Source organism: Salvelinus sp. IW2-2015, linkage group LG18 (genome assembly GCF_002910315.2).
Source record: "Salvelinus sp. IW2-2015 linkage group LG18, ASM291031v2, whole genome shotgun sequence".
NCBI classification, from domain to species: domain Eukaryota; kingdom Metazoa; phylum Chordata; class Actinopteri; order Salmoniformes; family Salmonidae; genus Salvelinus; species Salvelinus sp. IW2-2015.
In genome coordinates, this window is record NC_036858.1 from 66,503,324 (window position 1) to 66,527,780 (window position 24,457).

General features: G+C 42.2%; 1 protein-coding gene across 1 annotated transcript; it reads left to right on the forward strand.

Annotated features, from left to right (window-relative positions):
* The first annotated feature begins 1,624 nt into the window (after window positions 1–1,624).
* On the forward strand, window positions 1,625–21,074 carry LOC111978464 (sodium- and chloride-dependent GABA transporter 2-like). Its single transcript, XM_024008545.2, has 14 exons — window positions 1,625–1,811; window positions 8,096–8,230; window positions 9,820–9,960; window positions 11,819–11,909; window positions 12,144–12,276; window positions 13,593–13,727; window positions 13,978–14,081; window positions 18,050–18,174; window positions 18,248–18,360; window positions 18,748–18,885; window positions 19,039–19,141; window positions 19,254–19,354; window positions 19,512–19,682; window positions 19,875–21,074. Exons 1-14 carry the CDS (start codon window positions 1,625–1,627, stop codon window positions 19,932–19,934), a joined length of 1,737 nt encoding a protein of 578 aa, XP_023864313.1. The 3' UTR covers window positions 19,935–21,074.
* Window positions 21,075–24,457: the final 3,383 nt, after the last annotated feature.

Below are 24,457 nucleotides of genomic sequence, written 5' to 3' on the forward strand. Positions count from 1 at the left end.
AGGAGGAATGGGCCAAAATTCACCCAACRTATTGTGGGAAGCTTGTGGAAGGCTACCTAATAGGTTTGACCCAAGTTAAACAATTTAAAGGCAATGCTACCAAATACTCATTGAGTGTATGTAAACTTCTGACCCACTGGCAATGTGATGAAATAAATAAAATCTGAAATAAATCATTCTCTCACATATTAATCTGACATTTCATATTCTTTAAGTAAAGTGGTGATCCTAACTGACCTAAGACAGGGATTTTTTGAGAATTGAGAATTGAGAATTGTGAACTGAGTTTAAATGTATTTGGCTAAGGTGTATGTAAACTTCCGACTTCAACTGTATATGATGTTTTGTGGAAGGGTTTTGAAACTATGTTGTTGAGCTGTCAATACCGTTGTCTTCAAACTCATCTGATCTGAACAAGGTCTTTTGTAACACTCTTTTGTAACGCTTTTAAAATACATTGCAAAATGTATTTATAAAATAGTTTTAWAACACCAGCCAATGAATCAATTATTTCCATCTTTGTAAATAATGAAGGGTTACTATACCAAAATCACCAATCATCAATGCCAATCTAGCATTTTAATATTTTATAATGTGTTGCTTTACCCTGTAAGCAGTCAATGGACAAGGTAAGACAGCAACCCATGCTTTGGTTTTGTTCACCCGTAATTTAGGTGAACTATCCTTTTTAGTGGTCCTGTGGGCTCCATGTACAGTATGATGATACACATCATCATACTGTGGCTCAGTTGGTAGAGCATGGCGCTTGCAACGCCAGGGTTGTGGGTTCATTCCCCACGGGGGGACCAGGATGAATATGTATGAACTTTCCAATTTGTAAGTCACTCTGGATAAGAGCGTCTGCTAAATGACTTAAATGTAAAAAAATGTAAATGTAGAACTAACGATGTCAGTACATGGGACGTTGTGATGTCTGGGGAAAGGTAGCACTGCCACTACCCCCGCTTTCCATTTTTTTCTTGTAACAATAAATATGCTTACTTCCTTTGTCATCCAAGAGCTGCTGAACCTCATCTCTATGTGGAAGGACTTGTTGTACAATAGTAGGATAAGCCCAATGTTCTGTTCTCCTAGTGTGGCTKCCCAAGGCTAAGATATACTGTAAGCACCCTCTTCTCAATATGAGGCTTACTGTGGCCCACTCGCGCCGGGGTCCGGTCTTCTCGGATCTGGTTGTTTGGGAATGCAGCCCAAAGGGGGTTGTAAGCTCCATCTCAGACTAAATACCGGCATTAGACCGATAGTCGACAAGTACCGTAAGGGAAAGTTGAAAAGAACTTTGAAGAGAGAGTTCAAGAGCCCACACGGGTGTTAACACCATTTAGATGTAATGTGCCTTTCTCAAGGGCACAACGGCAGTATGAATTATATTGGATACTGAAGCCGGTAACCCTCTGGCTGAAAGATTTTACAGCAGGCAACTCAGGGGTTGGAAACGTTCCGCCTCTCTAACCTCGAGGCTACCACCACACTATCTTGACAGTGCTGATATCCATAAAAGCTCTAACAGGAGCAGACCATTGCACCAACAACTGATCTTGAGGCAGGAACTCAACAGACTCCACACGCAGCTCTTGGCTTCGGGCCCTCTCTTACTGGCAGGATGGCAGCTCCTCTCTCCGTAGGCAGACATGAGCCTCTCCCAGGGCCCGTGCATTACACCCAACAGAGGGTCAAGGAGCGTGGCCAGTGGGATAGTAAAATGGAGTTCATTCTAACTGTGGCTGGTGCTATTATTGGACTTGGAAATATATGGAGGTTTCCATATCTTTGTTACAAGAATGGTGGGGGTGAGTCAACAAAGTCTCCTTTTTGCTTGTTGGTGAAATATGTGCATACATTTGTGTACCTCTGAGGCTGCGTTTACACAGGCATCCCAATTCGGATCATAATTTTCACTAATTGGTCTTTTRACCAATCAGATCAGCTCTTAAAAAGATCTGAATTGTGCTTGTGTAAACGCAGCCATAGAAGAGTGTTCTCTTTATGATGGAGGAGTTTGATCTCTTTTCAGTTCGGTCCCTTTTAATATTCTTTAGAACATCCTAAACCTTCTTTAGGACTTCCAAAATATATTTATGGGTCCGTTTAATACTGGAACCCTTGCACAATTTACAATTTCTCAAATAAGTTGTATTTGCTTGATTTACAACTGCACAGGACCAATAMAACTAATCTAAACTCACTTCAGTCAGAAAGGTTTCCCAAAAGCATCTTAATAAGGCTAAGTTCATTACATGAATTGCCGGACACCCACAAGTACTGGTTACATTTTGGACAGGACAGGAACATGGTCCATTCAAGCACTTATCAAGAGGACATCCTTGGTCATCCCTATCACTTATGATCTGGCAGACTCACTAAACACATGTTTTGTTTGTAAATTATGTCTGAGTGTTGGAGTGTGCCCCTGGCTGTCCATACATTTTAAAAACAAGAAAAGGGTGCCGTCTGGATTGCTCAAAATAAAGAATTTGAATACTTAAGTATATTTTAGCAATTGCATTTACTTTTGATACTTATGTATATTTAAAAATCGAATACTTTTAGCATTTTACTCAAGCGGTTGTAACGATGTACACTGAGAGTCGGAAAGCAAATTCAGGGAGTGAATACATTTAATAAATAATAAATAAATAACTAATAAATAAATGAACAAAACAAGAAACACAAACAGTGCACGGACATGAAACAGAAACAATGACGACTGGGGAAGAAACCAAAGGGAGTGACATAAAGGGCAGGTAAACAAGGTGGTGATGGAGTCCAGGTGAGTGTCATAAGGTACAAATGCGCGTAACGCTGGTGACAGGTGTACACCATGAACGAGCAACCTGGTGACCTAGAGGCCGGAGAGGGAGCACACACGACAGTGGTATTTTACTGGTAGACTTTCACTTTTACTTTAGTCATTTTCTATTAAAGTATATTTACTTTTACTCAAGTATGACAATTAGGTACTTTTTTCCACCACTGAGAACAGCTAAGTATGTTATAGATGTTTTTTTGCCCTCCCGAATCAATTTATAAACAGAAGATCTCYGCTAAACATAGCGAAACATGGTTTATCATTATCTCTTTGACCGGCAATAACTTCAGAACAAAGTTGACTACAAATACAACATTGCCAATTTCTTTGATACAAACAAGTGACGTATAAAAAGATGCTGCAAATGAAAACCTACAGTGGGGAGAACAAGTATTTGATACACTGCCAATTTTGCAGGTTTTCCTACTTACAAAGCATGTAGAGGTCTGTAATTTTTATCATAGGTACACTTCAACTGTGAGAGACGGAATCTAAAACAAAAATCCAGAAAATCACATTGTATGATTTTTAAGTAATTAATTTGCATTTTATGGCATGACATAAGTATTTGATACATCAAAAAAGCAGAACTTAATATTTGGTACAGAAACATTTGTTTGCAATTAACAGAGATCATACGTTTCCTGTAGTTCTTGAGACCAGGTTTGCACACACTGCAGCAGGGATTTTGGCCCACTCCTCCATACAGACCTTCTCCAGATCCTTCAGGTTTCGGGGCTGTCGCTGTGCAATACGGACTTTCAGCTCCCTCCAAAGATGTTCTATTGGGTTCAGGTCTGGAGACTGGCTAGGCCACTCCAGGACCTTTAGATGCTTCTTACGAGCCACTCCTTAGTTGCCCTGGTTGTGTGTTCGGGTCATTGTCATGCTGGAAGACCCAGCCACGACCCATCTTCAATGCTCTTACTGAGGGAAGGAAGTTGTTGGCCAAGATCTCGCGATACATGGCCCCATCCATCCTCCCCTCAATACGGTGCAGTCGTCCTGTCCCCTTTGCAGAAAAGCATCCCCAAAGAATGATGTTTCCACCTCCATGCTTCACGGTTGGGATGGTGTTCTTGGGGTTGTACTCATCCTTCTTCTTCCTCCAAACACGGCGAGTGGAGTTTAGACAAAAAGCTCTATTTTTGTCTCATCAGACCACATGACCTTCTCCCATTCCTCCTCTGGATCATCCAGATGGTCATTGGCAAACTTCAGACGGGCCTGGACATGCGCTGGCTTGAGCAGGGGGACCTTGCGTGCGCTGCAGGATTTTAATCTATGACGGCGTAGTGTGTTACTAATGGTTTTTTAGAGACTGTGGTCCCAGCTCTCTTCAGGTCATTGACCAGGTCCTGCCGTGTAGTTCTGGGCTGATCCCTCACCTTCCTCATGATCATTGATGCCCCACGAGGTGAGATCTTGCATGGAGCCCCAGACCGAGGGTGATTGACCGTCATCTTGAACTTCTTCCATTTTTCAATAATTGCGCCAACAGTTGTTGCCTTCTCACCAAGCTGCTTGCCTATTGTCCTGTAGCCCATCCCAGCCTTGTCAGGTCTACAATTTTATCCCTGATGTCCTTACACAGCTCTCTGGTCTTGGCCATTGTGGAGAGGTTGGAGTCTGTTTGATTGAGTGTGTGGACAGGTGTCTTTTTACAGGTAACAAGTTCAAACAGGTGCAGTTAATACAGGTAATGAGTGGAGAACAGGAGGGCTTCTAAAGAAAAACTAACAGGTCTGTGAGAGCCGGAATTCTTACTGGTTGGTAGGTGATCAAATACTTATGTCATGCAATAAAATGCAAATTAATTATTAAAAATCATTCAATGTGATTTTCTGGATTTTTGTTTTAGATTCCGTCTCTCACAGTTGAAGTGTACCTATGATGAAAATTACAGACCTCTACATGCTTTGTAAGTAGGAGAACCTGCAAAATCAGCAGTGTATCAAATACTTGTTCTCCCCACTGTAGATGACTACATTAAAATATAAACAGTAGGCTATAGGCCAATTACAAACATATTGAAATAYATTTCATGTTCAATCAATTGAGTTGTATTTGCTTCTTGTAGTCTTCCATGACGTGAAGCCCATAGTGCGCAATGATGAATAAGCCGCCTTAATATTTGCAGCCTTAGGTGGTAAAAAATCACTAGAAGCTGATCCCTCTTCAGAATTGTGAAATAATTTAGAATGTTAAGAAAGATTTAAATGGAGAAAGCTAACCCAAGAGCAGCGCTCCCTTCATTTCGATCCTATCAGTATCGACACTTGCCTGGAAACCCGACATTGACTTGCATTGAATTCTACGTCGGACAGAAAGGAGCGTTTGGATGAGGAAAGTTTCCTCTCATGACTTCTACAAGCCAGAATGTTAAATAAAATTATATTTTAACATATAGTACCAGTCAAATGTTTGAACACACCGACTCATTCCAGGGACTTTCTTTATTTGTACTATTTTCTACATTGACAAGACAGCTGTTCTTGCGATAATATAGACTTGGTCTTTTACCAAACAGGGCTATCTTTTGTATACCACCCCTACCTTTTCACAACACAACTGATTGCCTCAAACGCATTAAGAAGGACAGAAATTCCACACATTAACTTTTAACAATGCACTCCTGTTAATTGAAAAGCATTCCAGGTGACTACCTCATGAAGCTGGTTGAGAGAATGCCAAGAGTGTGCAAAGCTGTCATCAAGGCAAAGGGTGGCTACTTTTAAGAATCTCAAATATATAACATATTTTGATTTGTTTAACACCTTTTTGGTTACTACGTGATTCCATATGTGTTATTTAATCGTTTTTTGAWTTCTTCACTTTTATTCTGGTACTGTATGTGGAGGGTTTATTTTTTTTAAAGTTACATATCTTGAAAACATTTTGGGACTATACCAACTTTACGGACCTTACACACTGCCTTCCCCGGGACATCTTCCTGCAGGCTTGGGAGAAGTCTTGGATCCCTCAGCCATTCCCGTGAAGTACCTGGACCTCTGGGAGGTCTTCAACAATGCCCACACTATGTCTTTCCCTTTGCATCGACCTTACGGTTGCACCATTGACCTTCTTCCGGGCACTACATCACCTCAGGGGCRGTTTTAGTCCCTGTCGGGTCAGGAGACCAAGTCTATGGAGGAGTACATTGAGGCCTCTCTCGCTGCAGGGAGTGTTTGTCCATCTGCCTCTCCCGCCGGCGCAGGGTTCTTTTTTGTGGAGATGAAGGAAAAAACCATGTGCCTGTGTATCAACTACTCGGGCCTTAATGACATCACGGTTAAAAAACGCTACCCTCTACCACTCATCTCCTGGGCTTTCAAACCTCTTCAGGGAGCGACCATCTTCTCTTAGTTGGACCTTCGGAATGCCTACCATCTGGTTCGGATACGGGAAGGAGAAGAGTGGAAGACAGCTTTTAACACGGTTAGCGGGCACTATGTGTACTTGGTTATGCCATTCAGACCAACGCTGTGTTCCGGGCCGTGGTCAACAATGTGCTCTGGGACATGCTGAACCTGTTCGTGTTTGTCTACCTCGACGACATCCTTGTCTTTTCCCATTCAGCTCAAGAGCACGTCCGACAGGTCCTTCAGTGTCTCCTGGAGAACCAGCTTTTCATTAAAGTGAAGAAATGTGAATTCCATCGCTCCACCATCTCCTTCCTAGAATAAGTCATCGCTGTAGAACATATACAGATGGATCTAGACAAGGTGAGAGTGAAGGTGAATTGGCCTCAAACCACATCTGGAGTGCAGCTGCAACGTTTCCTGGGATTTGCTAACTTCTACCGCCGCTTCAGGTTACAGCACCCTGGCTTCCCCCCTCTCAGCACTCACCACGCCCAAGGTTCCATTCATGAGGTCTCCAGCAGTTTACCGGGCATTCTCGAACCTCAAATATCGATTCACTGCAGCCCCCATCATAATCCATCTGGACCCGTTCCGTCAGTTTGTGGTGGAGATCAACGTCTCGGATGTCGGAGTGTGGGCCATCCTGTCCCAGCGTTCTGCCCAGGACCAAAAGCTGCACCCCTGCGCTTTTCTCTCCCATCGTCTTACCCCTGCTGAGAAGAACTATGATGTGGGAAATCGAGAACTCCTCGCCGGAGGAGTGGAGGCACTGGTTGGAGTGGGTAGATTTTTGTCCCGGACTCTGCCCGTTCCCCGGATTGGGCATATTCCTCAAGACTGACCTGACATCCAGGCTCCCGTTGGTTCCTGACTTTCATTTGACAATGCTTTGGGTGGGCTTCTATGGTGCCTGATGCCTCCGCATTCGTCGCCGCATACACTGTGTGTGCACGAAATAAGACTCTGCTGCAAGCTCTGGCTGGCCTTCTTCAACTACTCCMTGTTGCTCACCGCAACAGGTGATGGCAACCCCACAATCCTGACGGTGGATAGATTTTCTAAAGCCGCCCATTTCATTCCCCTTTCCCAAGTTACTCTCAGCCAAGAAGACTGTTCAGCACATGGTGTAGCACRTTTTCCGGATCCATGGATCGTGGTTCTCGTTCCGGTTCTGGAAGGCGTTCTGTACCCTCATTCGGTCGTCAGCCAGCCTGTACTCTGGTTTTCACCCCTAATCTAACGGCCAGTCGGCGCAAGCCAATCAGGACCTGGAGACGGCTCTTCATTGCCTCGTCTCCGCCACCCCACCACCTGAAGCCAGATACTTGTGTGGGTGGAATATGCCTGTAACACCCTTCCCTGCTCGGCCACTGGTCTCTCCACCTTGGAGTGTCCTTTGGGATATCAGCCACCGCTCTTCCCTGAGCAAGAAGTCAGCATATCCTCTTCCCAGATGTTGGTCCCMCGCTGTCGCTGTACCTGGAAGAGAGCCTGGGCTGCTCTTCTGAAGACCACATCCAGGTATCGGAGACAGGCAGATCTCCACCGGACCCCTGCGCCACGTTTGGGCAGAGGGTATGGCTTTCCACTCGGGACTTGCCCATCCGGGTGGAGTCCCGTAAACTTTCCCCACATTTCATCGGCCCTTTACCCATCTCTAAAATCCTTAGCCCCTCTGCTGTTCRTTGTCTGTTGCCCCGCACACTCCGTGTACATCCCACTTCATATGTGTCTAGGATTAAGCCTCTGTCTCACAGCCCTTTGTATCCTGTTTCCTGCCTGCCTCTATTGTAGTTGAATTCTTTCCAATAAACCTAACCTGTCACACTGGCCCCCAAAAGTCAACTAATGGTTAAAGTGAACAGAGGCCTACTTTTTGTGATTCCTGCCTGTTCTGCAGGTGCCTTCTTCATCCCATATATCCTGTACCTGGTGACCTGTGGCATCCCTCTGTTCATCTTGGAGACGGCTCTTGGACAGTACACCAGCCAGGGGGGCATCACCTGCTGGCGGAAGATCTGCCCGCTGTTTGAAGGTGAGGATCATTGAATTACATAGTGATCTCTTTGTTGAGTATAGCTGTACAGCAGTGATGTTCGGTGTCGTTTAATATGAGGGAGGACAATATTTTTTTTATGAGCATGGTCTTATTTCTATTACAGCATATTGGATGACTGTCATTCGTCATTCATATTCCATTCACCCAGTTCAATGTAACATCGATAGGTTTAGGCTACTACATGAKTGTTACATTTTACCTATAGCCATCGTGAGGTTGCTTCTGGACTTCAGTGCACTACACATTAACTGTCTGTGACAAGCAAAACCTTCATATCATGATGCTAACCGCTACACACAGCCTACATCTTTGTCACCTCAAAGTCAACTAGAACTACYAGAACTGATGCGTTAGTAAACCTGCTACAGTCATGAAGTACAATGTACAATCAGAAAGCAGTTTAGCAGTTACACAGGCGGGCCCCGGTCCAATAAATTAAYAAAACCAAAAGCTTACCTTGACTTGGAAGAGTTCCAATGTTGGAAAGCCACGGCCAACTAGGTAACATAGCATCCCTCTCTGTTTGAGCAGGATGTTTGAGTATGCTAAACAAGCTAGCTGCATTCGCTAGCTAAGTGAAAGTGAAAACAATACAATAAAATATATATCTCTCTCTCTCTGTATCTCTCTATCTTGCTTCTCCTTCATGTTTTAATGAATTAATTTGTTTAAAACTGTTCAAATATTGTCTTTCTCTCTCTTTAAGTCAACTGCTCACCACATGTTATGCACTGCAGTGCTAGCTGGCTGTAGCTTATGTTTTCATTACTAGATTCGTTCTCTGATCCTTTGGGTGGATCAACATGTCAGTTCATGCTGATAATTTGGAGGACGTCCTCTAGAAGTTGTCATAATTACTGTGTAAGTCTATGGAAGGGGTTGAGAACCATAAGCCTCCTAGGTTTCGTATTGAAATAAATGTAACAAGAGGAAGATGGAAACTAGGTGTCCTCCAGCTACACCACGGTGCTACCCTACTGAGTGCTGTTGAGTCTACTGTAAACGTTCATTACAAACATTGTGTCAATCAGTTATTTGGTGACATTTGAATATRTTTAGTATGATCTAATCAAAAAATTGGAATTCACTAAGGAGGATGGTCCTCCCCTTCCTCCTCTAAGGAGCCTCCACTTCTGTACAGTTCTGTGCACAAGGGTACATTGTTATTGTGACAAACTCTCTCACGGAGTGAGCTTTTATCATCGCTTCACACATATCTTATCTGTCAGATGTCTTAATGCAGATGTTGTCTAGCCTGGTCTAAAGATTATGCTAGCTACATCAGATTGTAAAGTTGTAACGTTGGTGAAGTAAAATAAATCACACTGCAATGAAAACTTTCAGTTCTTCTTTAAAGGCAACACTTCACTTTATAAGCCCAAGGAAGGGTGTTCCTTAACCGTGCTGAGACACATTTATTCATTTCTATATGAGTCCTGCAAAACAAACAAGTGGTGAGTGATCTTAATGAATGTGCAGTAACATAGGGCCCCATTCCTTTTCCAAAATATATCMTTTTAGGTTTTATGAGCATGCTGCTATGCTTCTGTTCTTGCCTTCATCAGGATTGGGCTACGCCGCCCAGGTGATCACTATATATGGATGTATGACCTACATTGTGATCCTGGCCTGGGCTTTCCACTACCTGTTTTCATCCTTCACTGTTGACCTGCCATGGGCCAACTGTAATAATGACTGGAACACAGGTATTTAGAATATTGGTGGCTGAAATGAAACTTTGTAGCAGTTTTATCAAATAGTACATTGGAGGCTACTGGGTTACAATAATCCCTTCAGGAGCTGCTACCTCTGTAGCTTAGTTACAGTTGAAGTCGGAAGTTTACATACACCTTAGCCAAATACATTTAAACTCAGTTTTTCACAATTCCTGATATTTAATCCTAGTAAAAAATCCCTGTTTTGGGTCCGTTAGGATCAGCACTTTATTTTCARAATGTGAAATGTCAGAATAATAGTAGAGAGACTGATTTATTTCAACTTTTATTTCTTTCATCACATTCCCAGTGGGTGAGAAGTTTACATACACTCAGTTAGTATTTGGTAGCATTGCTTTCAAATTKCTTAACTTGGGTCAAACATTTCAGGTAGCCTTCCACAAGCTTCCCACAATGAGTTGGGTGAATTTGGGCACATTCTTCCTGACAGAGCTGGTGTAACTGAKTCAGGTTTGTAGGCCTCCTACCTCGCAAACGCTTTTTCAGATCTGCCCACACATTTTATATTGGATTGAGGTCAGGGCTTTGTGATGGCCACTCCAATACCTTTACTTTGTTGTCCTTAAGCCAATTTGCCACAACTTTGGAAGTATGCTTGGGGTCATTGTCCATTTGGGAGACCCATTTGCGACCAAGCTTTAACTTCCTGACTGATGTCTTGAGATGTTGCTTCAATATATCCACATCATTTTCCACCCTCATGATGCCATCTAATTTATGAAGTGCACCAGTCCCTCGAGCAGCAAAAGAAAAACACACCATGATAGTGCCACCCCCGTGCTTCACGGTTGGGATGGTGTTCTTCGACTTGCAAGCCTCCCCCTTTTTCCTCCAAACATAACAATGGTCATTATGGTAAAACAATTCTATTTTTGTTTCATCAGACCAGAGGACATTTCTCCAAAACGTACGATCTTTGTCCCCATGTGCAGTTGCAAACCATAGTCTGGCTTTTTTATGGCGGTTTGTAGCAGTGGCTTCTTCCTTGCTCTGTCTCGTCATTGTTTTTAATCAGTCCCACCAGTTACCTTCACTTTTTTGGGCACAAGAACAATGGTGGACATCTTGAAGCAAGTGGGGACAGCAGACTGGGATTGAGAGAGATTGAATATGTCCATTAACACTCAAGCCAGGCCGGCATCCTTGCGAGGGTTAGGCCGGCATCGTCTAGGCCGGCATCCTTGCGAGGGTTAACACGCTTAAATGTCTTATTCACTTCGGCCGCGGAGAAAGAGAGCTCACAGTCCTCGAGAGCGGCACGGGTCGTCCTCAAAGCGAGCAAAGAAGGTGCTTAGCTTGTCCGGGAGTAAGACGTCGGTGTCCACAATTTGGCTTGCTTTCCCTTTATAAACTGTGATTGCCTGGAGTCCATGACACATACAGTGCGTCCCGTTGAATTGCGTCTCCACTTTGTCTCTGTACTGACGTGTTGCCTGTTTGATTGCCTTACGGAGGGCATGAATGGACTGTTTATATTCAATGAGATAGATTAAATTCTCACGAACTGAAGGTAACCCGGTACCGGTTTTTGACTGTCTTTTTTTCCATGTTTTGCCAAGGCCAAAATCTAAATTTTATCAAATAACTTTCAAATATATTTTTTCATACCTACGGGGTTCATACAATTCAAAATCAAATATCTAAATGATCCATGGTATGACCATCTTAAAAAACAATTCCATATGTTAGCTTAGTAGAACCCTCTCCCCTTTTTTGGAGGTTAGAACCTGCTTCAACTAAGCTTCCATATAGTTCAGATCCTTGCCTCACATTTGGTACCAAGCTGTCAACTTTTAACTTGCTACAAATAGACTTCAATGTATTTCAGATGCTTGTGTCACATTTGGTACCAATAATGTAACCAGCAATTGGACTGTTCCCCTCCTGAATACGTCATCTTCAGTTGTAGAGTTTTGGCAGTAAGTAAATCTATAATAATGCTGTGTTTTTAACCATTACATCTTTCATGATTAGATTCTTTCCTCAAATTAATCAGAKAGTCTTATTTTCTTTTTTAAGGGAACTGTAAGGGTACTTGAAATAATTATTCTAAGTGCATACAATATATTACAATAGGCTACAATATATTTATATCAGATACATTTTATTTTGGTGACAAAATGTTTTGCAGTGTCTACCTTTTCTCMTCACAGGCGGCGAGTGCTGCGGATATCGGATGGAATAGAATCACTTGGAGGCATTAGATGGGAGCTGGCTCTGTGCCTTCTGCTGTCCTGGGCCATCTGCTACTTCTGTATCTGGAAAGGAGTGAGGTCTACAGGAAAGGTGAGACTGAACACATGCATCATTCCATTCCATTCTCAATCAATCTTTAAATCAAAGGTAAAAAGAGGAAAAAAATCAATAACAACAAAAAACAGAGGTGGAATATTTGCTGTAGCTGTACCCTACTTGGTGAGATRTATGGGTTCATAGTTGGTAGCAGGTTAGCGTTTTTCATCATGTATCKTGTCCTGGACGCAGCTCTGCAGAGTGGACACTAGCAATCACAGCCAAAAGTCATCAAATTTTAAACCAAACCCAACCTAACCTTAAGCCTAACCTTAACCACACTGCTAACCCTAACCTTAAATCTTTTACTTTTTTGACTTTGCAGCTGRCTTATCTAAGGGGAAATCACTCAGTTCTGCCTCCAGGACAAGACTCACAAAAATAAACATCAACCTGATGGTTGTTATGGTAATAGTTGCTAGTTGGTATGGTAATACCTGCTAGATGGTGTGAAGGAAATTTTACTTTGAGCATCTTGTCTTTGGTGTCATAAAGTATCCTTGTTTCCTACCTGTGACCGGTAAAGACATGGGGGGGGGGTCATGACCTCCTCCTTTCGACTATTTGGCAGAACGCCCAGAAGACGTTCTTTAAGTTAAGATATGAGACGGTGCCAGACACTTGCCGGAACCAATCCTATGAACTGTGCCTATGTAACATGTCTGTAACCAGTATATAAGGGAACTAAACTGGACTGCCCCGTGAGAGCTCCTGACTGATGTTCACTATGGTGCATCAAGTGTGTTGGAACCTCTCCAGCATGCTGACAATAAACAATGATTCATTTAAGATTGACTTTGAGTGTCCCTGTGTAAACATTTCCACAACATTGGTATCGTAATAGATACTAGTTTGTATGGTAATATATGCTAGTTGGTATGGCAATACATGCTAGTTGGTRCGGTAATACCTGCTAGTTGGCATGGTAATACCTGCTAGTTGGTACGGTAATACTTGCTAGTTGGTACGGTAATTCCTCCTAGTTGGTATGGGAATACATGCTAGTTGCTATGGTAATACATGCTATTTGGTATACCTGCTAGTTGGTATGGTAATACCTGCTAGTTGGTACGATAATAACTGCCAGTTGGTACGGTAATACCTGCTAGTTGGTACGGTAATACCTGCTAGTTGGTACGATAATAACTGCTAGTTTGTACGGTAATACCTGCTAGTTGGTACGGTAATACCTGCTCGCTGGTATGGTATTACCTGCTAGTTGCTATGGTAATACATGCTAGTTGCTATGGTAATACCGGTAATGTCTATAATGTGTTGTTCTGTATTATACCTGTACTATTTATTCCTAGGCAGCGTTCTTCACGGCAACCTTCCCCTATGTCATGCTACTGGTGCTATTCGTCCGAGGAGTGACCCTACCTGGAGCTATAGATGGCATCTTCTACTACATGTATCCCAATGCTACAAGGCTTGCTGATCCACAGGTATTATGTGTAGTGTAAATCTATGAGCCAGTTTCCCGGACACAGATACAGCATCGGCCGGGACTAGAAAACATTTTAAATTGAGCCTTTCCATTGCACATCCTTCAGGAGTATGCTCAATCAGTGTCCAGGAAACCTGCCCTCTAAGTCCTTCTCCAATCTCACCACATCTTACCGGAACTGATTTCTGTTTTGATTATTGAATGTTCCGTTTATGACTTGAGTTGAACTCTTATTTGTGTTCAATAAGGTTTGGATGGATGCAGGAACCCAGGTTTTTTTTTCTTACGCCATATGCCTGGGATACCTGMCTTCTCTTGGAAGCTACAACAAATACAACAACGACTGTTACAAGTGAGTCTTCAGTTTTAGGGTATGAGTTTGATTTAGAATACACAGTATTCATTTGTCACAGTGAAGATCTTGCATAGTTTGCTCATTCCGTGGTGCTAACTGGTCTGAAGATGGAAAAAATGCACACCTGGTTAAGCATGGAGGAGTAGAACACTTAGAAAGGAAAACCCACACTGGCTTGGCTTGCTCGGATGGATCGGATGCGKTACATTCAATCCCTTAAATGCATAGTTATCTCATTCAGCTACGCCTAGAAGAGTAATGGCACGACATGCCCTGACAAGGCATTACCTCGGGCTAAATGTTAACAAGTCCAATACAGCAAATGAAAGATACACATCTTGTGAATCCAGTCAACATGTCCGATTTTTTAAATGTTTTACAGCGAAAACACCACATATATTTATGTTAGCTCACCACCAAATACAAAAAAGGACAGACATTTTTCACAGCACAGGTAGCATGCACGAAACCAACCAAACTAACCAAGAACCAACCAAACTAACCAAGAAACAACTTCATCAGATGACAGTCCTATAACATGTTACACAATACATCTATGTTTTGTTCGAATGTGCATATTTGAGGTATAAATCAGTTTTACATTGCTGCTACCATCACAGCTACCGTCAGAAATAGCACCGAAGCAGCCAGAGTAATTATAGAGACCAACGTGAAATACCTAAATACTCATCATAAAACATTTCTGAAAAATACATGGTGTACAGCAAATTAAAGATACACATCTTGTGAATCCAGTCAACATGTCCGATTTTTTAAATGTTTTACAGCGAAAACACCACATATATTTATGTTAGCTCACCACCAAATACAAAAAAGGACAGACATTTTTCACAGCACAGGTAGCATGCACGAAACCAACCAAACTAACCAAGAACCAACCAAACTAACCAAGAAACAACTTCATCAGATGACAGTCCTATAACATGTTACACAATAAATCTATGTTTTGTTCGAAAAATGTGCATATTTGAGGTATAAATCAGTTTTACATTGCTGCTACCATCACAGCTACCGTCAGAAATAGCACCGAAGCAGCCAGAGTAATTATAGAGACCAACGTGAAATACCTAAATACTCATCATAAAACATTTCTGAAAAATACATGGTGTACAGCAAATTAAAGACAAACATCTTGTGAATCCAGCCAATATTTCCGTTTTTTTAAGTGTTTTACAGCGAAAACACAATATAGCATTATATTAGCTTACTACAATAGCCTACCACACAACCGCATTCATTCATCAAGGCACGTTAGCGATAGCAATAGGCACGTTAGCGTTAGCGAATAAACCAGCAAAAGATATTAATTTTCACTAACCTTCATAAACCTTCCTCAGATGACAGTCCTATAACATCAGGTTATACAAACACTTATGTTTTGTTCGAAAATTTAGAGCTGAAATCAGTGGTTATCCATTATGCTAACGTAGCATCTTTTCCCAGAATGTGCGGATATTTCTATTAGACTCTCACCTATTCTGACCAAATAGCTATTCATAAACATTACAAAAAAATACATGTTGTATAGGAAACGATAGATTCATTAGTTCTTAATGCAATCGCAGTGTTAGAATTCTAAAAATATCTTCATTACGACATAAGGCTTATGTTATAGCGAGAGAGTGGCCAAAACCTGGGCGCAAAACTACTAGTACACAGTTCGACAGATATATGAAATAGCATCACAAAATGGGTCCTACTTTTGGTGATCTTCCATCAGAATGTTGTACAAGGGGTCCTTTGTCCAGAACAGTCGTTGTTTGGATTTAGAACATCGTTTTTCCCTCTTGAATTAGCAAGCACACTGGCGCGAAGATCTCCATCGTGGCGCGAAGCTCTCCATCGTCAACAAACACAGACAACGCAACACGCCATAATTTCCCGAATAATCTAATAAAACTATATTGAAAAAACATACTTTACGATGATATTGTGACATGTATCAAATAAAATCAAAGCCGGAGATAGTATTCGCCTATAACGACAGCTTTCCAGAAGGCAATTCCAGGTTCATCTTCGCGCTTTCCAGAAAACAGGAAATGGCGGACACGTCATTCCAAGAGGATTTATTCCACCTCAGACCAAGATAATCACTTCATTTCTTCTCTCACTTCCTCTTGACATCTAGGGGAAGGTGTATGACGTGCATGTATACTCATACGTATCATGCCCATTTATAGGCAGGCCCTTGAACAGAGCATCATTTTCAGACTTTCCACTTCCTGGTCAGAAAGTGTGTTGCCAAATGAGTTCTGTTTTACTCAAGGACAAAATTCAAACGGTTTTAGAAACTAGAGAGTGTTTTCTATCCAATAGTAATAATAATATGCATATTGTACGAGCAAGAATTGAGTACGAGGCCGTTTAAATTGGGCACGATTTTCCCCCAAAGTGAAAACAGCGCCCTCTGTCCTCATCAGTTTAATCCCCTAAATTTAAATATTTTTTGACAACCAATTACAATAGTGTGTAAAAGAGGATTGAAACCGAATATGAAAGAGTATTCAAACCTAATATGAACGAGAATGGAGAACTATTACAGTGCATTTGGAAAGTATTCAGACCCCTTGACTTTTTCCACACTTTGTTACCTTATAGCGTTATTCTAAAATGGATGGGAAAAAAAATCCCTCGTCAAACTACACACAATACCCCATAATGACATAGAAAAAACAGGTGTTTAGACGTTATTGTAAATGTATAATGTTTTAAAAACTGAAATAGTACATTTACATAAGTATTCACACACTTTACTCTTTACTAAGCTCTGGCTGGGCCACTAAAGGACATTTAGAGACTTTCCCCGAAGCCACTCCTCCAGTGTCTTGGCAGTGTGCTTAGGGTTGTTGTCCTGTTGGAAGGTGAACCTTCGCCCCAGTCTGAGGTCCTGAGCACTCTGAAGCATGTTTTCATCAAGGATCTCTCTGTACTTTGCTCCGTTCATCTTTCCCTCGATCCTGATTAGTCTCCTAGGACTTGCCGCTGAAAAACATCCCCACAACATGAAGCTGCACTACCGTGCTTTACCGTAGGGATGGTGCAAGGTTTCCTCTAGACGTGATGCTTGGCATTCAGGCCAAAGAGTTCAAACTTGGTTTCATCAGACCAGAGAATCTTGTCCTTTAGGTGCCTTTTGACAAACTCCAAGTGGAATGTCATGTGCCTTTTACTGAGGAGTGGCTTCCGTCTGGTGATTCGAACATTGGTGGAGTGCTGCAGAGATGGTTGTCCTTCTGGAAGRTTCTCCCACCTCCACAGAGGAACTCTGGAGCTCTGTCAGAGTGACCATTGGGTTCTTGGTCACAATCCTGACGAAGACCTTTCTCCCCCGATTGCTCAATTTGACCGGGCGGCCAGCTCTAGAAAGAGTGTTAGCGGTTCCAAACTTCTTCCATTTAAGAATGATGKAGGCCACTGTGTTCTTGGGGCCCTTCCATGCTGCAGAAATTGTTTGGTACCCTTCCCCAGATCTGTGCCTCGACACAATCCTGTCTCGGAGCTCTACGTACAATTCCTTCAACCTCATGGCTTGGTTTTTGCTTTGACATGCACGATCAGCTGTGGGACCTTACATAGACAGGTGTGTTCCTTTCAAATCATGTCCAAACAATTGATTTTACCACATGTGGACTCCAATCAAGTTGTAGAAATATCTCAAGGATGATCAATGGAAACAGGATGCACCTGAACTCAATTTCGAGTCTCATTGAAAAGGGTCTGAATACRTATGTAAATAWGGTATTTCTGTTAGTTTTTTTTTATACATTTGCAAAAATGTCWAAAAATCTGTTTTTTGCTTTTTCATTATTTGGTATTGTGTGTAGAGGAACATTTTCTATTTAATTTTAGAATAAGGCTGTAACATAACAAAATGTGGAAGAAGTCAAGGGCTCTGAATACTTCCCAAATGCACCGTATGTTGAAGACTGTTTTGTGCCTTGCAGAGACTCCTTCTATCTGTGCTTGTTGAACAGTGGGACCAGCTTCCTGTCTGGTTTTGCTATTTTTTCCATCCTGGGTTATATGGCTGGAGAACAGGGTGTGGACATCTCTACGGTAGCTGAGTCAGGTTAGTCTCTAATGCAGTGTAACGGAGGTACACGTAGAGTATTCTGTAACGTTTTGTTGCTGCTCTGCTGCAGGTCCAGGCCTGGTGTTCATAGTGTACCCGCAGGCAGTGTCCCTGCTCCCCTGTCCTCAGTTCTGGGCCGTGTGTTTCTTCACCATGATCATCCTGTTAGGATTGGACAGCCAGGTTAGAGCTCAACACTCACCACAACCTACACCTGGGTATCCTGCTGTGTTCTTCCCTGCACCTTACCCTCCCTCCACCTGGGTGTCCTGCTGAGTTCTTCCCTGCACCTTACCCTCCCTCCACCTGGGTGTCCTGCTGTGTTCTTCCCTGCACCTTACCCTCCCTCCACCTGGGTGTCCTGCTGTGTTCTTCCCTGTACCTTACCCTCCCTCCACCTGTGTGTCCTGCTGAGTTCTTCCCTGTACCATACCCTCCCTCCACCTGTGTGTCCTGCTGAGTTCTTCCCTGTACCATACCCTCCCTCCACCTGGGTGTCCTGCTGTGTTCTTCCATGTACCTGACCCTCTCATGTACACTGCCCTCTCTCTCTTCTGTCATGTTCCCCAGTTTGTCGGCCTTGAGAGCCTTATGACCTCGGTAACGGATGTCTACCCCAACGTCCTCAGAAAGGGCCACCGGAGGGAGTTACTGCTGCTGCTCATCTGCTGCTGCTGCTGCCTGGTCGGACTCATCATGGTCACAGAGGTGAGAGGTCCCAGACACAGGTCACACATGTTCTCAAACAGTTTCTGCTGTGCGAACAGGTAGAGATGGGTCTCTGATATACTGTAAGAACACATATCGATAACATGGAACGAGGTTTGAAAGTAGTTGTAATGAATGTCTATTTCTCTGCAGGGAGGCCTCTACATCATACAGCTGTTTGATCATTATGTGTGCAGTGGTGCCACTCTGCTACTCCTCTCCATATGCCAGTCTTTCAGTATTGGGTGGATATATGGTAAGAATGGGGAAATTGCATTTTGTAAATAGTAGTTCTTCCTTTAGTTCCTTCAACTATCCGTTCAACAAGGACACTGTTCATGAGAACCCTGTATATGTCTCTGTCCAAGGTGCTGAACGTTTCTGTGACAACATTGAGGATATGATTGGCTACAGGCCCTCCTCTCTGGTGAAGTACTGTTGGCTATACATCACCCCTACTATGTGCACAGTGAGTTTAAGTCAAGTGCATTTTCATCATTATTTTACTTACATTTACGGATATCATTTCACAATGCAGTTGCTTTCAAAACATTGTGCTGTTAATATCAAACAAGACAAGTGATATTACAAAACAACATATTTGGGACATCTTTTTCCTCTTCCAGGGAACCTTTGTGTTCTCGCTGCTGAAGTACAGCCCTCTGAAGTTCAACAACACCTATGTGTACCCGTGGTGGGCCTACGGGCTGGGCTGGTTCCTGGCTATGTCCTCCCTCTCTCTCATTCCCATCACCATGGTCTACAAACTGTACCGAGGACAAGGGACATTCTGGCAAGTCAGTGGCATTTGAGATTTCCTCTTGAATATTTAGCACTCGTGTTGCATTAAATGCATGAATCCAATGAATTATGACATTTTGATCAATAAAGTTTGTCTATGAGTTTCTGAGCTATTCTGAGATAGATTTTGAGGAAAACTTTTGCTTCTAATTGATTGTACGTATATTGATACCTCTTTGCTTCCCCAGCGCCTCCAGGYGATCTGTCGGCCAGCAGATGACCTTCCCAGGATCAGGGTTGGGGTGTAATGGATTACATGTAATCCGTTACAAGTAAAGGATTACAAAACACCTGTAACTGTAATAATGTACTGTTGCCAGCACAACCGTACTGAGGGTGCTGCAGAACCCCCTGRATAAAAAATATACATTACCAGTCAAAAGTTTAGACACACCCACTCATTCAAGGGTTTTTCTTTATTTTACTATTTTCTAAATTGTAGAATTATAGTGAAGACATCAAAACTATGATATAACACATATGGAATCATGTAGTAACCTAAAAAGCGTTAAACAAATCAAAACATACTGTAGATTCTTCAAAGAAGCCACCCTTTGCCTTGATGTCAGCTTTGCACACTCTTGGCATTCTCTCAACCAGCTTCATGAGGACAGCTTTTCCAACAGTCTTGAAGGAGTTCCCAAATATGCTGAGCACTTGTTGGCTGTTTTTCCTTCACTCTGCGGTCCAACTCTTCCCAAATCATCTCAATTGGGTTGAGGTCAGGTGATTKTGGAGGCCAGGTCATCTGATGCAGCACGCCATCACTCTCCTTGGTAAAATATCCCTTACACAGCCTGGAGGTGTGTTGGATCATTGTCCTGTTGAAAAACATATGATAGTCCCACTAAGCATAAACCAGATGGGATGGCGTATTGATTCTATATGTGTTATTTCATAGTTTTGATGTCGTCACTATTATTTTACAATGTTGAATAAAGAAAAACCATGGAATGAGTAGCTGTGTCTAAACTTTTTACTGGTACTGTATATTATTCAAAAAATGACAAAAGTAGTACACTGGGCCTATACCAGTCCTGTATTAGCGGACTGATATAGCCATCTGTAGTGTGCACTTTTATTTCTTCTAACGCCATGTAGGCCTATTGGTATCAAAGTAAACACAACTAAACAACTTGCTATTTAGAGAATTTCACAAATTTTGGCCTAAAAAACAATAACAATTGTAGGCTACATAGCAAATGTGGATTGTCATGCAGTGACAGAATGATAATTGAGATAATGTAAATCATGAATGATTATTTAGTTGGGTTAACCTTTAAAAAATCTTACTTTAGGCCTACTTCATCATCATCCTCTGCCTACATACTTAAACCCTACCTGAGCCTACCTGCCTCTGGTATGATGCATTTCCACCTCTCCCTCTATCTTGCTTCTCCATCTTCCTGAATTAAATGAGATATTCTAACAAATCTATCTTTCTGGCAAAACGCCATTAAATATAGCTAAGTTATTCAGCTCTAGTGTGGATGTAGGCCTGTTTTTGTACATAATGAGCACCCAGATGTTTTGATTCCCTGGAGAATAATGCAGACAGGCATATACAAGAATGAGCCGGGTACACACATTATAAGGAACATCTCTGAATGCAGATCAACAATCTTGGTGGGAAGTGCACGAGACAATGCCACTGCATGGTACACTGTATGTTCCGTTCCACAAGGGCGGCTTCATATAGCCTATACCAGGGGATCGGCAACCCTTTTCATATGAGTGACAATTTACAAAAGATCTGCGTGCCAGTTTGGATTTTCATATAAGCATTGTAGGCTACTCAACTGTGTCAAAAGAAAATATCTAACTGCCCACAAACKGAATACTTCTTGATGGCTACTAGACAGAGACGTTGTCCATTCAGCCACATGCCACGGAGCTCCACTATGCCTACCTGTACCAAGGCACTGTCCATTCAGTCGTGCTGAATCACGGCTTTGTATTTCATGATTTTCTTCATTCCTTGCAAGTTTGTTTGCCTTCATGCGTCCTTGTTGATTGTAGGCCTAAGTAATTAATTTGATGTATGTACAGGGGCGCCACCAGGGATTTTGGGCCCCATGAAAGATATCACGTTGGGCCCCACCACCACAGGCCACACCAACCTTGCACAATTGCTGTAACCACACACTTCCAGAACCCAATTGACAAATTCAAAGCTTTAAATAACTCTACCTTTGCAGTCTTTCAACTCTCTTGTAGTCCAATATTTACTGAACAATATTTACTGACAGTGAGCTGTGAAAATGTAACACTGTGCAGACATGCAACATTCTACATACAGTGGAATTCACTATTTGATGCAAGACTGATACCCTCTATAAGAAATGTGCTAAAGGCCTTTTACAGTCTAAATGTAATGTTAATGGTTAAATTATTGAATGGAAAATTCTCTTAATAATAATGAATAACTTAAAATAAATATAACTTAAATATACATTAACCTCTTCAATTAAAATAAACTAACATCATCATCTATAGAATGATATAAAAAACAAAATAATAAAATCAGCAGCAGATTTTTTTAACCAAGTATTACATACCAACAAGAAAATTAGCAGCTGTAAAAGTGGAAATGGAAAATGGAAAACAAAATGGAAATGAAAAGGCCTGATGGTCAAGTGGTCACCAAATCAATACGTTTCTTCCACTTGGGGTCTTGATTGTGCACAACAAATGTTATGGCAATCCAGCCATTACTTTGAGATATATCTTGTTCTCCGTCTGTTCTCAGTCTTGTTCTCAGCTTGTGGGCATCATGTGTGTAGTGATCCAATATCCATAGCCATGTCATTTAATAGTTATCACTGGCCCTTGCTCAGCCTTACTCACCAAAGCCCAGCACAGAGCCTTGCTAGCAAAGTCATTAATCAGCTTGTTTTTCAGCATCCTCACTTTGTCTGTGTCTTTATGTGCACCTTCTCTCATTTGCTCCATCCTCATCATCTGCATTGGTACTGCCGTCTTTCACCTCTTCCTCCACTTACACACTCCTCCCTGACAAAACTGTATCACTTGAATAGGGTCCTGGCTCTGTAGAGTGTACATGACGCATATGATAATATGTCCTATAATATAATACCATTTGTAATAACATCCTAACCAAAATTTCAGCTACTACCATTTTGTTGACTTAAATGAACTGCATGCAACACTGACAAAAATTAAACATCACTGAATCCTGCAGATAATTGACCCAAATTACCTGCAGTTGCATATCACCACCACTAGACGTCAGTAAATGACCATATTTCAGTCTGCATCAAAGCCATGAAGACATACCTTGGCCATATGACTTGAAGGTATTATTTTAAAATTGGTTGTCACTTATACAGACTGAGTCACTCAATGCTTCAAACTGGCCAGCATCCAGTACAGACTATAGGCTGTTTTTGTTTCATATAAGGATCATTATGTGGAAAAATAATTACAATGTTTGAATTCTTATCATTGAAAAGGATTTAATAATTTTTATTTTTTTCATAATAATAAAAAAAGAAATKCCCAAGGAAGGATGGTAATACACGTGTGCATTTAAAGTAAAACGTTTTTAATGTATATAAACAAAGTGCATATAAATGTAACAATTCAAAAGGAATACAATCTGWTTTTTTTTTTTTTTAAAGCATGTCCCCAGGCACCCTCATTTGTTGACTTCTGTGATCAAAAAAGCCTTGGTTTCATGCATGTCAACATCAGAAGCCTCCTCCCTAAGATTGTTTTACTCACTGCTTTAGCACACTCTGCCAACCCTGATGTCCTTGCCGTGTCTGAATCCTGGCTTAGGAAGGCCACCAAAAATTCTGAGATTTCCATACCCAACTATAACACTTTCCGTCAAGATAGAACTGCCAAAGGGGGAGGAGTTGCAATCTACTGCAGAGATAGCCTGCAAAGTTCTGTCATACTTTCCAGGTCTATGCCMAAACAGTTCGAACTTCTAATTAATCTCTCCAGAAATAAGTCTCTCACTGTTGCCGCCTTGCTACTGACCCCCCTCAGCTCCCAGCTGTGCCCTGGACACCATCTGTGAATTGATCGCCCCCCATCTAGCTTCAGAGTTTGTTCTGTTAGGTGACCTAAACTGGGATATGCTTAACACCCCGGCAGTCCTACAATCTAAGCTAGATGCACTCAATCTCACACAAATCATCAAGGAACCCACCAGGTACAACCCTAAATCCGTAAACATGGGCACCCTAATAGACATTATCCTGACCAACTTGCCCTCCAAATACACCTCTGCTGTCTTCAATCAAGATCTCAGCGATCACTGCCTCATTGCCTGTATCCGCTAAGGGTCCGCGGTCAAACGACCACCCCTCATCACTGTCAAACGCTCCCTAAAACACTTCTGCGAGCAGGCCTTTCTAATCGACCTGGCCCGGGTACCCTGGAAGGATATTGACCTCATCCTGTCAGTTGAGGATGCCTGGTTATTCTTTAAAAGTTACTTCCTCACCATATTAGACAAGCATGCTCCGTTCAAAAAATGCAGAACTAAGGACAGATATAGCCCTTGGTTCACTCCAGACCTGACTGCCCTCGACCAGCACAAAAAACATCCTGTGGCGAACTGCAATAGCATCGAAGAGTCCCCGCGATATGCAACTGTTCAGGGAAGTCAGGAACCAATACACGCAGTCAGTCAGGAAAGCAAAGGCCAGCTTTTTCAAGCAGAAATTTTCATCCTGTAGCCTAACTCCAAAAATCTCTGGGATACTGTAAAGTCCATGGAGAACAAGAGCACCTCCTC